Raw genomic sequence first — 12,853 nt, 5'->3', positions numbered from 1 at the left:
CTTCAAAGCGGTTAATGGTGTATTAACATCTGATGTGAAAAAAGGGAAAGGAGCAAAGCAAGGATACAACAGCATGCAATGGTCATGGACAATCTTGCCTATCCCACTTGCAACTGTGCTTGTGGTTCTTGCATTGATCTGATCTTGCGTGTGTGTGTTCGCCAACAGCGTTAGCTAAATCCTCATGTCAACATCAGTGTGAGACTCAATCATCAAAAGCATAAAAAATTGAGATGCTTATGGTCCTGGGGAAGTGCAGAACATGTGATATAAGCCCTGTCAGCACATAACATGTCAGTGAAAGGAAAGAGAGTCACAGAATCTCATAAGAATTACCTGTACAACAAGAAAAACACAGCTCAGCTTCCATTATCCAAACTTTAAACTTCCTATTAAACAAAACCAAATCATATTTTATGACATCTCTTACATTAAAAATTCCCTGTTATCTGCAAATCTGATTACACGAAACTATTCTGTAGCTACTCTGCCCCACCTGATGACATGTAGGTAAACTCGGCTGAATTGCACAAAGTTTCACAATCCTCTTGCAACACAGATCTATCAGCCAAATCCATGCCAACCACTTCCAGCTGAACCAGTTATCTTCTCATTTATCTTAATCACATTCTTCCAGAGAAAAAGCTGGCACAGAAATGAAAGGTGTACTATACACACAAAATAACCTATTTACAGAATACAGATAGTCTTAAAGTTATTCATTTTATTGTTTGTAATCCAATAGAGTCTAGAAGACAGAATCAGATCTCCATTCTGCTAAGCAATGTTACATACACAGATCTCTGCAAAAAGATGTCACAAACAGCTTATATGATGTAGTAAGAACTTGCAATCAGCAAATTGCTAAGTAAGGAATCATACTTGAGTTAAATACTAATCTTGGTTTCAAATTTTTCCAATATTTCATCTCATCTAATGTTTATTAACATCTCTGCTTTCTGGAAGCAGGACCCACAGTTCTCCCCCTCAACTTTTTGGGGGCGTCCTATGATGACAGGGGTGTTAACAAGCCACTTCACCTTGAATGGTCTCTTAGAATATGTGGTAACTACTTATGCTGAACTGTTGGATTGACTTTGTATTTAGATGTGACATTCTGAGTACCTTTCCCAGACCTGAGGAAGAGCTCTGTGTAGCTTGAAAGCTTGTCTCTCTCATCAACAGAAGTAGGTCCAATAGAAGATATTATACCTCACCCACCTTGTCTCTCTAATATCCTGGGATCAACATGGCTACATATAACAATACTGCATACTGTTTATTAATACATATGTGCCAAGTGTAATGTAGAATTGAGAATTTTGAAGCTCTAGTTACACTTCAGTTGAGACTGTATAGGGTTGCAGAGTTCATACCCAACTCAGTCAATTCAGGAACAAACAGTCTGATTTATTTGAGGTTGGTCCTGCTTTGAGCAGGAGGTTGGACTAGACCTCCCAAAGTCTCTTTCAACCCTAATCTTGTATGATTTTATGTTTAGAGGGCAGAAAAAAAAGGCAATTTATGACTGTACTAGGAAACAGATTGCTTGATCTTCCGCTTTCATTTAAGTTCAACTTACAAACCTAAACTATCTACAATCTCTTTTGTATGCAGTGTTGTAGTATTACCTGACCCCCTTCTCTCTCTACAATCTTTTTTAGGATTTATTAACTGTTGATGTAACCCATACCTGCTTGGTGTGGTGCTCTATTCCCCTTCTAGTGGCACCTAGACCATCGGAGATTGATGAGTTTGCTATAGCCTTTGCTAAGAGCCACACAGCTTTTAACTCATGCAGTAGAGGCTCATGCATTTAGCTCCAGAGGTCACAGGTTCAGTCCTGCCTACTGACGACCAGAGTCTGTTGGTGTTACATTTTGTGTTGGTGTCAACGTAACTGAGGCGATGTCTACACAACAGCTATGTCAGCCAGGGATGTGATCCCTGACAGACACAGCAGTCCCATCGGTAGCCCCTACTGTAAACACAGTTATACCAGTAATGGTGTACTTTTACCAGTACAGCTTTCTTCATTTAAAGATGGCTGAATGAGCTATATTGGTAAAAGCACAGCTTTGCTGTTATAAATGACATTCATACCAGGAGGGCTTTGCTTGTATGGAATATGTATATTGGTAAAGCGCTCCTAACATAGACATGGACTTAGCGCTGGTTGCAGAGTAAACTGAGCCTTTATCACAGGTTTTGAGAGCGCTTGTCTTCACAAAAACTATATTTGGGGCAAAGGCTGAGTATATTACGCATTTTGTCTTCTAATTTATAAATATATTTCCTTACTTAAGTGTTTAATAGAATAATCTTCACATTGCATCAAGTTATCAATTCTGGAGATTCCAGCTTATATGCAGAAAATTCTAATTCTTCTAGTGAAAAAAACCTAGATTTTACAAACTCTTGCAATGTAATAACGTATTTTAGTAACATGGAAACATATATTTTGCAATACAAATTAAATATTTAAAAGTTTTTAAGTGGCATTGTCCCTTTAACAAATAGGAGAATGGATTTCCTCCTGCATGCTTTGAAATGCTGATGCAGGTGGCATAATATTTTGTTGCTGCATATGATACAGATGGTCCTCAACAGCAAATATGCCAAATTCAGAGCACATATATATTAATTCAATTTAAGCAATAACTAACTAGCTAGCTACGTAGCTAGCTAACTAAATGGGGAAAATCTCTAATGCGCCAGCATAAAGCTGATATCTGCAAAACTACTTCTATAGAAAAATGGGCATTTATAAATTTTTTCCATTCCTGAAGAGGCTAGAATATCAGAAGTGCCTGCATATCAGCTTATAGGGGTAGGCAACCTATGGCGTGGGTGCCAAAGGCGGCACACGAGCTGATTTTCAGTGGCACTCACACTGCCTGGGTTCTGGCCACCAGTCAGGGGGGCTCTGCATTTTAATTTAATTTTAAATGAAGCTTCTTAACCATTTTAAAAACCTCATTTACTTTACATACAACAATAGTTTAGTTATATATTATAGACTTCTAGAAAGAGACCTTCTAAAAACGTTAAAATGTATTACTGGCACGCGAAACCTTAAATGAGAGTGAATAAATGAAGACTCGGTACACCGCTTCTGAAAGGTTGCCAACCCGTTGTAATATATCCTCTTACTTCTCAGCAGATATTAACTCAAACAGAAAAAAATATAGTAAATGTTATTTCTACAAAGAGATAAGCTTCAACAGGCAACAAAAACAGTTATTTTTTTTAATCACAGTTCACAAGCCAGTGTTGTGATTCAAGGCATCCAAAGCCTACACACATACAGCAGCCTAAGTACTTACCTGTTATAACAGGATTTCTGAAAGAGTTTACCAAGAACTGTCAGTGGTTTCCCTCCACTGGCAGTCTCCAGGCACTTAAAAAGGATTCACAGGTTAGTAATGCTTACTGGCCCTCCCTAACACCACAATCTTGCAGACCTCACTTGTACCACTGAAGTCAATGAGATCTCTGTGAACAAAAAGGCTGCAGCATCAGAGTGTAAAATAAATTTACACGTGTAAGAGTTAACAATAGTGAAAATGCCACCATATCTGGCCAGACAGTTTATATTTCACCCATCACCATGGTATCTGAACTCCTGTGATAGATGCTTTCAGTTGTTAATTATAGAGACAGCAAAGAGTGACAGAACTACCAAAACAAAACTATCCCACAGTATTAGGTACAGAAAAAAGGAGAAATCTATGAGGAGCTGCAGGAATCAATTCAAACCATAAACTGAAAATCAAAAACATGAATCTCTAACACAAAGCTCACTTATATATATAGTTAATCTAAATATTAATACCTAGGTCTTCACAAAAATGATTTGTAGACAAATCCTAGCCTGTGAAGTCAAAATGCTTAATACACATAGGGGTCAAATCCTACATGCCTTACTCACCTGAGCTAGAGAAGACAATATGGGTGTGGTTGGGTAAGGCAAGTAGGATGAGTCCTTTATTGTTCCCTGTATGGTCTCTATTTTAGCCTGCATTTAATACCCAATACAAAGAATTATCAAATAATGAATGTATATCGTCTGTGTTATGCTTAAGTACTTAGCTGACTCAGGGATTGAGTATTGATTGCAGTGGTACTACTCATGTGACTAAGGAGAAGCATATGCTTAAACGTTCTGCTGACTCAGGGGCCTAGTGGTTAAGGGGGCTGAGCCAGAGCTACTGAAGTTGACAGAAAAGTTTCCATTGGCTTCAGTGGGGTTTGGACCAGGCCCCTGAATAAAGAGGGCATTTTTTTTTCTACAATACGTTTATTTTGTAAAATGGAGGAAAAGTTAAATTTGCAAATATAAGCAAACTAAACATTGCAGGCACAATTTAATTTTTTTTAAACTCTTAGAAAAAATGACTAGCTACAAGATTAAAATTGTCCCCATTTTATTTTTTCTTCATTATTTTCATTAATTCAGAATGATCACTTGGAAAGATACAGAGTAGCTTTAGGATGATTAGCCATCAACTATGTAACTTAATTCTGTATGGTGGATTCATCTTGCATGCCTGGATTCAACGAACACAAAAACATTTTTAAAAGATTATAATGGAGGGAAGATAAAGGAAAATCCAATTTAAAATACCAGAAGCCAATCTATAAAGGTAGCAGTAGCCCAAAAAAACAAAAGTGAAAAAGAAAAAGATCAAAGAACAAGCCATAATAATAAAGCCGTGAAATCCAGCAGGAAGGTACATGCTTGATTTTGGCCCTGTCAGAAACAAGATTAGCATGAAGATTTAAATTCACACACCAAGGAGATAGAAAGAATAGTACATAAATACATATTTAGTTTTCCAAAATATTTTGCTGTGTGCTTAAATGTTTAATAAGCATGTTTTTGCAACTCTGATAAAAAATCCTCCAGGACTGCCAACACCAGCAATTTACAGTAAATAAACCATAAGGTATCTATATTTTAACTTTTTGGTAGTTTATACAAAGTATTTTTTTAGGTATAAGAAGTGTAAATATCCCAAGAAACTACTAATTCTAATCAAACATGATTATAATAGAAATTCTTGTTCTATTATACTGATGACCAGGATTTTGGCAGTTAAGGTTTTGGTAAGTCATTGATAAAATAAGCTCATTGCCAGGAAGAAGAATATCAGATACACTTGAATGTATAAACCCACATTCTGGGTAATTCTTGTGAAGCACAGTGACATCAGATGCTCATCTGCTCTTTAGCCCAATGTATAGTCAAATTCTGCTATACTAATGACTGATCCAGCGTGCCTTAAGTGAAAACCCTTCTAATCAGACCAAACCATGGAAGAAAAAAAAATCCTTCTCTGTCTTAAACAGGTGAACAAGACCAACAAATTACATTTAAGTGTGTGATTAAGATCCCATTTAAACCATAATTCTCACACACAAACCCTGCAAATGAAGTGCAACCTCCAACACAACTAAATACTCCACACTAAGATGCAGTAATCATAAAAAATGAGTAGACCCATTTCAATCTATCTTTTCATAAGATAGGCAACCTTATAAAAATACCTCCAGATGATCTAACACTTTCCATTATAAGCCCTTTGTTTTCAGTTGCTTAGGTCTTTTCCAAACCAACTATCTGGGCAGAAATTTTCACGATGGGTGTCTGCATCAGGCTAAATTTCTTTTAATAAAATTTCCGGTAAAACAGTTAAATTATTTTGAAGAATGATGTGAGGGAAAAAAACCATTAAAAAATTCTTACAATCATTTCACTGAGAAACTATTGCCTCTCCAGGGACTGGAGCGAGAACTTGAAATTTTACTAGGGGCTGCCTTTCTGTTGTATGAAATTCTGCCCCAAATTGGCCAACTTAAGAGCCTCTGAAAGAAGTCACCGTTGCTGATCAGTAAAGACATTTTAAAAAGAGTTTGACACCAAAACTCTCAAAAGGTTTTTCTGTACTGAGCAAACTCCATCCTAAGGATGCAGAGGCTGAGCAGCACTTGACCTGCAAGTGCTCCTCTGGCTGCCAAGGGCCACTGTGATGCCAAGAATTGGAATGGATAACCGTGCTCTCAACGCTCTGCCCACTAGTGCCCAGGAAGTGTGGTGGTGAAGGAAGCTACCATACTAGAATACAGCGGAGGGCTGGGCACAAAACAAGAGAGAACGACAGGGACAAAGCCAGGGTGAAGAGGAAAAGGGAAGCAATAGGGGTTGGAGAATACGAATCTGTAAAATGAAGACAATAATACTTTCCTACCCCACATAAGTGTTGTGAAGATGAATTCATTAATGTTTCTGAAGACCTCACATCTAGAGTGATGAGTGGGATCACTTCAGTGCCCTTTTACTTGTGCTGATAGCGTTCTTGAGTACCAGCTGATGGAAGATGAAAATGTCATCTGTCCCAAAGTAGTCGGAACAGAAATTGCAAAGTTCACATTTACAGTTCACTCTGCTGTTGCTGACGGGACTCTTACAAGCAACAAAGATATTACTATCCCCATTTTACAGATTAAAACCTGAGGCAAGCAGACAGTTGCTGGAGATACTCAGGTAGATACAGTCACAAAAGAGATTTCTCATTTCTGCACACAAAGAGAGGTAGAAGCACAATAAAACTTAGAAGATACTGGTGAGTTTCACAGCTGCTGCTCAAATGGGTCAGGCAACAGTAGAACTGACCGAATCATGGTTTTTACACTCTGTTGCTGATGGATCTCTGCCCCTTGCCAGTGTTTGTTATTCACCACCATAGAGTGCATACTGGCTCTAAATTGAGTAAGATCTCTGTGTAGCTTGAAAGCTTGTCATTTCACTAACAGAAGTTGGTTCAATAAAAGATATTGCCTCACCCACCTTGTTGCTCTAACTTAGTCATTTAGTGACAATGTACTTTTCCCGGGATTCTTGGTAGTATGGTCACCAACTACAGAAGAATCATCATTCTATTTTGATATGGAGGGGAATAGTGCTAAGAAGCAGATTACAGTAAACAGTAGGAAAAATAGTTACACCCAGTCTAATTCTACTACAGAAGATAATAAGCAAACTATTCTCATGAGTTGCTGTTCAGATATGAGAGCTAACTTTGCAGCCTTCTCACTCAAAGAGCCAGATAAGAAAAGAGAAGGTGGCTTTTATGACTCTTCCCAAAGAGAAGAGAAACTTGACAATAAGATTTTTTTCAGCTTTGTAAGCAATGATAGAAGACACAAGATCAGAAAAGTTAGCACTGTAAGTCTAATATAACTGCTTAGCAAGATAAACCTTAGTAGACACTCATATACATTTTTCAGTAACTTTTCTTAAAGCCACCTGTTCATGAACAGATTTGCTGACAAGATCTAGAAAATTTTAATTACTGCTTCAAAAACTGTTCCTTTCTAGACTCAAAAGAAAGATTATAAACCAAAAAGCCATAAATAAGGATTACTAAAACTTACCAACAGATGCATCACCATCTAATAAATTGTCATCTTCAGAAGTCTGAAAGTCCATAATGACACCTGCTCCATCTAAAAGTTCCTCATCGCTGCTTGCACTGGTTATGCTGTTGTAACTATTTCGATAGTAGCCCCTACGGAACAGCTGCTCAGACTCCATTTAGCTGCTTTATAACCTAAGAGAAGGAAGAACGCTGTGTTAGGAAGCAGCTTTTAAGATACACAATAGAGAACAAATAATTCATATTAAATAAAGCAAATACGCTTGAGCTTCATTTGATAAAAATTTAGATCATACTATGTGGAACAACATCTAAGTACTATATTTCAATACTTTTTATTAGTTAAATATTGATATAACAATACTTACAATGTAGGACCTCTTAAGCAAGGAAGAATCTCTTATTTATGGCTAATTCTCCCTCATCCCCCTTCCTAGGACCTTCCTACTTCAATCTCAATTCTCCTGTAACTATTCCACTCTGAAGAAACATGATAATAATCCAAATAGGCTCCCTTTGGACAGATGCCTAGCCAATATTCATCTCTAAACAGGCACAAGGAAGGTCAATGACATAAACAACACTCAATATTAATATACTCAGGATTGGGAGGTAAATGAAAAAGTAAGCTTCCTTAACCACTAAGGCAGATCAGTGTGGCCAACTATGTTATATAGTCTACTGTAATACCTACCTGAGTCAGAGTGCAGAGTATAAAGCAAGTTTTAAAGGTGATTTTTTAAAAATCTGTTTAACTGTAGTGCATAAAAGAGTTAAGTCTGAATTTAGTTAAATGGGGCTAAGTTGTAAATTACTGAAAGACTTTTATTAAGAAGTTGGAAACCAAAAAGAGACATTAAGAACTGGTTCTAGTGTAATATAAGTCAATAAAAAATAACTTCATTTTTTAACCACACATTCATAATCAAATAGGATAGCAAAGTTTATCCCTTTGCTAGCACAGAGGAGTCTGCAAGTTGCAATTGATCACCTTTTTGCACAGACTATAATATAGCAACATTGGTTATGAAAAAGAGGGACGGACACACAAGATTTGCTTGTGTTTACTTCATATCCATACAGGGAGGAGGCTAATTAGTCTGTACTTTTGATTTTGTCAAGATGTGAGCCAGTCATTTCTATGGGCCTATCTGGAAGGAAAATGCCACTGACCCTTGATGACTGTCTTCCTTGCTTCTATTTCTATATCTATATCTATATAAACAAACACACACACACACACACACACAGTTACTAACTTACCTGTAACTGTTCTTTGAGACGTGTTGCTCATGTTCATTCCAATGTAGGTGTGTATGAATCCCGAGCACAGTTGCCAGAATTCTTTCCCCTAGTGATATCCATCGGGTTGGCTCCAGTGCCCTCTGGTGCCATGCACTCATGCTACCAGTACAAAGAGTCCTGCTGACCTCTCTCCCTTTCAGTTTCTTCTTACTGACCGCCTCCGATAAGAGGGGGCAGATGGTGGGTTTTGAAATGGCAACACATCTCGAAGAACAAGTTACAGAAACATTAGTAACCATGTTTTCTTCAAGCGCTTGCACATGTCCAGTAAAAGTAGGTGACTCTCAAGCAGTTGTACAGGAGGTAGGTTCAGAGTTTAAGGACAAGGTGACTGCAAGAATGTGCAGCTGAACCTGGCATTGTCTCTAGCCTGCTAGGTGATGACACAGTGCGTTGAGAATGTGTGCACTGACAACCAGGTTGCTGCTCTGCAGATGTCCTGAGTAGGGACTTGTGCTGGGAAGGCAGCAGAGGAGGCCAGAGTGGTTTAGCACAGAATACTGGCAGGAAGACTGCTTGACTGTAGTGGAATTGTGAAACCACCTTTGGGAGGAACGACAAGTATGGACACAGCTGGACTTTATTCCTGAAGATGACCATATATGGGGGCTCTGATGTGAAGGTCCAGATCTTTGAGACTCTTCTGGCCAAAGCAATGGCCACTAAGCCCTGGTCTACACTGGGGGGGAGCAGCCAACTGTCGTCTCAGGAGATCAAGTCTGGATATAGCAGAAGCTGTAGTGTGGCGGCCACTGAAAGCCCGAAGAGTAGTGAACCAGTGTTGCCTGGGGGATATGAAAATGACCCAGGCTTGGTCCCGCTTGATTTTCATCATAACCTTCTGAATCTGCAGGTAGGATAAAATGCCTAATACAGGTACTTTGTCCAGCCCCTGAGCTAGCAGCAGCAGTTTGGGTGTGTGGCAGGGGGCTCAGGGCAATAGGCAGGGGGTTGGAGAGTGTGGGGGGAGGCTTACCTCAGGGTGGAGGGCTCCCGCTCGCATGGATCCCCTGCAGTTACTAGGTGGGGGAGAAGCCAAGGAGGGGGTCTCCACGCCACATACAGGCCCTGTCCCAGCTGCTCCTATTAGCTGCAGCAGCCAACGCTTGTGGTGGGAGCCCCTGCCCTGGCTCCTGCCTCCACCACCTAGAAGCTGCAGAGACGCGGAGCAGGGTAGGAAGCCCCGCTAATTCCCCTCCACTAGTACAAGCAGGGGTCCCGGGCCACATCCCCCAGCACCCACAGTGCCCCAGACACCTCCATCAGAGTGCCCCAGCCCAAGTTTTAGTGGGGGTGAGTATTTTTAGCAGAAGTCATGGACAGGTCCCGGGCTGTGAATTTTTGTTTATGGCCTGTGACCTGTCCATGACATTTACTAAATATACCTGTGACTAAAATGTGACTTTACTCATCGTGAGAGAAGAAAGACCTGCTGAGGTGATATGCCAGCTGGTTCTGCATTCCCAGAAGGTAGGACACTTCTAGACTGATGGAATGAACTCCAACAGTGAGATTGCTTCTTGACACAGAGGGGAAGAAAGCGCACTGCCCTGTTTGTGTAGAACATGGCCACTATATTATTTATGAAAATCGATACAGTCCTGCTCATAATGTGGGGTAGAAAACCCGGCAGGCTAGGCAGAGCTCCCTGATGTTGATATGGAGGGAAAGTTTTTCTTGAGACCAGAGGCCCTGAGTCCTGAGGGATTCTAGAGGGGCTCCCCAGCCAAGGGCTGTTGCTTCAGATACTAGAGACATCGAGAGTTGAGGCCTTGAGAAGGGGTACCCCTGCATATACCATGCGGTGGTTCAGCCACCATGTTAGTAAGTTGAGGACCTGAGCAGGCATCATGAGTACTGAGTCCATATGATGATGTGAGGAGGAGAATACCATGGCCAACCAGGCCCTGCTTGATGCACTATGTTTGTCCACAAAGCCATGTGGCACAGAAGGCTTAGACTCTTTCATACAGTTGTGATCGGATGAGCCTGGAGGGACCATATAAGAGATGTAATCAACCAAAAGCTATCACCTGGAAGTAGAATTCACATGGAGTTAAGAACTGCACCAATGAACTATGTCCTTTGGACCAGGATAAGGGTGGATTTCTGGTCATTTATCAGTAGATCTAACATGCTAATGGTCAATTGGATGTGAGGGATGTTGCCTTCCACTTGAGCTCTGGATCGGCCCTTGACCAGCCAGTCGTTGAAGTACAGGAATACATGGACTCCCTTTTTCCTGGGACAGGCTGCCACACCTACCATGCATTAGTTGAAGACCATTCGGCCTGACAGCTGCACCAAAGGAAGGACCACAAACTGATTATGACCTTGACACGCTACAAATCGTAGGAATTGTCTAGTCTCAAAATCGACATGCGTCTTTTAGATCGAGGGCGACATACCAATCCCATGAATGCAGCAAGGGAATGACAGAAGCCAAGGAGACTATGTGAAACAAAGTGTTTGAGATGGCAGTTGAGATGACGCAGGTCTAAAATTGGTCTGAGACCACCCTCAGCTTTCAGAATTTGGAAGTAATAGGAATAGAATTCCTTTCACCTCCTGGGAGCTGAGGAGGAGGTTCCATTCCACCTAAGAGGAAGGAGGGATTGGGGTTCTTGTTCCTACAGTTGCTCAAGAAAAGGGTCCCTGAAGAAGTCCAAGGGGGAGGGGAGGGGAGGGGCTTGGGAAGGTGCGGTAGACAAAAAAATTGGATGGCGTAACTCCTACTGTGCTGAGAATCCAGCAATCTGAAGTAATCTAAGTCAAGGCCTCAAGGAAGTGGGAGAAGTGGTTTGAGAACAATGGGTTAACTGGATTCAGCGTAGAGGGGATTGCAATATCAACCTTGAGCGTCTCTGCAAAATAAGTGCTTTAAGGTCCGCAAGTGTCTGGGGCTGGTCTGCGTAGGTCCTGCCGAGAAGGATGGTAGGGAGGGCCTACATTTGAACTCCCTGCTCTTCCTCTGTTGATCTTGCTTGGCTGTTTGGGCAAAGTAGCGGCCAGTCTGTTGGGGCCTGTAGTGCTTCCTCAATACTGCCAATGCATACAGCCCCAGCAATTTCAAGGTCTCCTTTGAGTCCTTGAGACCATGCAGCTAGCATCTGTTTGCTCAGAGAAGAGCAATGACCCTTGAAAGGGAAGGTTTTGTAAGGTTTATTGCACCTCACGTGGGAGCCCAGAGGACTGCAACCATGAGCTCCTGTGTATAGTTACCGCTGTGGCCACTGATCTGCCCATGGAATCAGTGACATCCAGAGCTGCCTAAAATGAGGCTTGTGCTACCATCTTCCCTTCTTCCATTAAGAACAATAAGTCCTGTCTAGAATCCTGGGAACAAGGTCCTTAAATTTTAACACTCTCCCACATATTAAAATCATAACAGCCCAGCAAAGCTTGCTGCTTCGCTAAGAGGATGTGTAGGCCCCCCCATGGAGTATGCTTTCTGACTGAACAGGTCCAATTTCTTTGGATCTTTCACCTTGGGCATAGGACCTGCTTGTTGTCAATCTCTTTTGTTGGTGGCTGCTACTGGCAAGTATGAAAAGAGGAATTTGTACCTTTTAGCTGGTTCAAAGTACTTGTGCTCTGTATGCTTTGCTGCAGGAGAAAGGGAGGCACGGATTTGCTACAAGATCATGACTGGGTCCATAATGGCTGTTACTCTAGCAGGACCTGCCACCAAGAGACTGTATGTTTCTCCTTGACCACTTCTATGTTTACTCTCAAGTTTGAGGCCATCTGCTACAAGTTCTGGTACACCTTGTGGTCATCCTGTGGCAGGACATCCCTGCTGCTGTACTACTGCCTCATCTGGGGAGCAGGATGAGGAATCTATAATGGGCTGAGGAGCCTCCACCACTTCCTCAATGTCCACCGGGACCTGCAGGGCTTCCTCTTGAGGCTCGATGATGGGTTCGGTACCAGAGTTTGGGGTCTCTTGACGCAGTATCAGGTGTGCCCTATTTTCTGAGGCAACAGAATATGATCACCCCCCAAGGATTCCAAAACAGCCATCCGATTGGGTCTATGGGGATTGGCACCTGAGGCCAAGAGTTTGGAGGCACCCCTGTCCATGGGGCCGCAGTTGAATAGGAATGGCC

General features: G+C 41.3%; 1 protein-coding gene across 4 annotated transcripts in view; it reads right to left on the bottom strand.

The window, feature by feature from the left end:
• The window catches only part of CLCN3 (chloride voltage-gated channel 3), a 116,937-nt gene that overhangs the window by 70,688 nt on the left and 33,396 nt on the right, over window positions 1–12,853 (bottom strand). For 3 of the 4 annotated variants that reach the window (XM_032803679.2, XM_032803671.2, XM_032803674.2), the window contains exon 2: window positions 7,438–7,613. In XM_032803679.2, coding sequence (XP_032659570.1) covers window positions 7,438–7,597 — 160 coding nt within the window. In that variant the 5' untranslated portion in view covers window positions 7,598–7,613. Of the gene's footprint in view, window positions 1–496; window positions 632–7,437; window positions 7,614–12,853 lie in introns of those variants that run through there. The other variant, XM_032803672.2, reaches the window with a different exon arrangement.

This window comes from Chelonoidis abingdonii, chromosome 5 (assembly GCF_003597395.2).
Source record: "Chelonoidis abingdonii isolate Lonesome George chromosome 5, CheloAbing_2.0, whole genome shotgun sequence".
NCBI classification, from domain to species: Eukaryota; Metazoa; Chordata; order Testudines; family Testudinidae; genus Chelonoidis; species Chelonoidis abingdonii.
The sequence above is the reverse complement of the archived record's forward strand: the minus strand, read 5'-3'. Positions and strand labels throughout refer to the sequence as shown.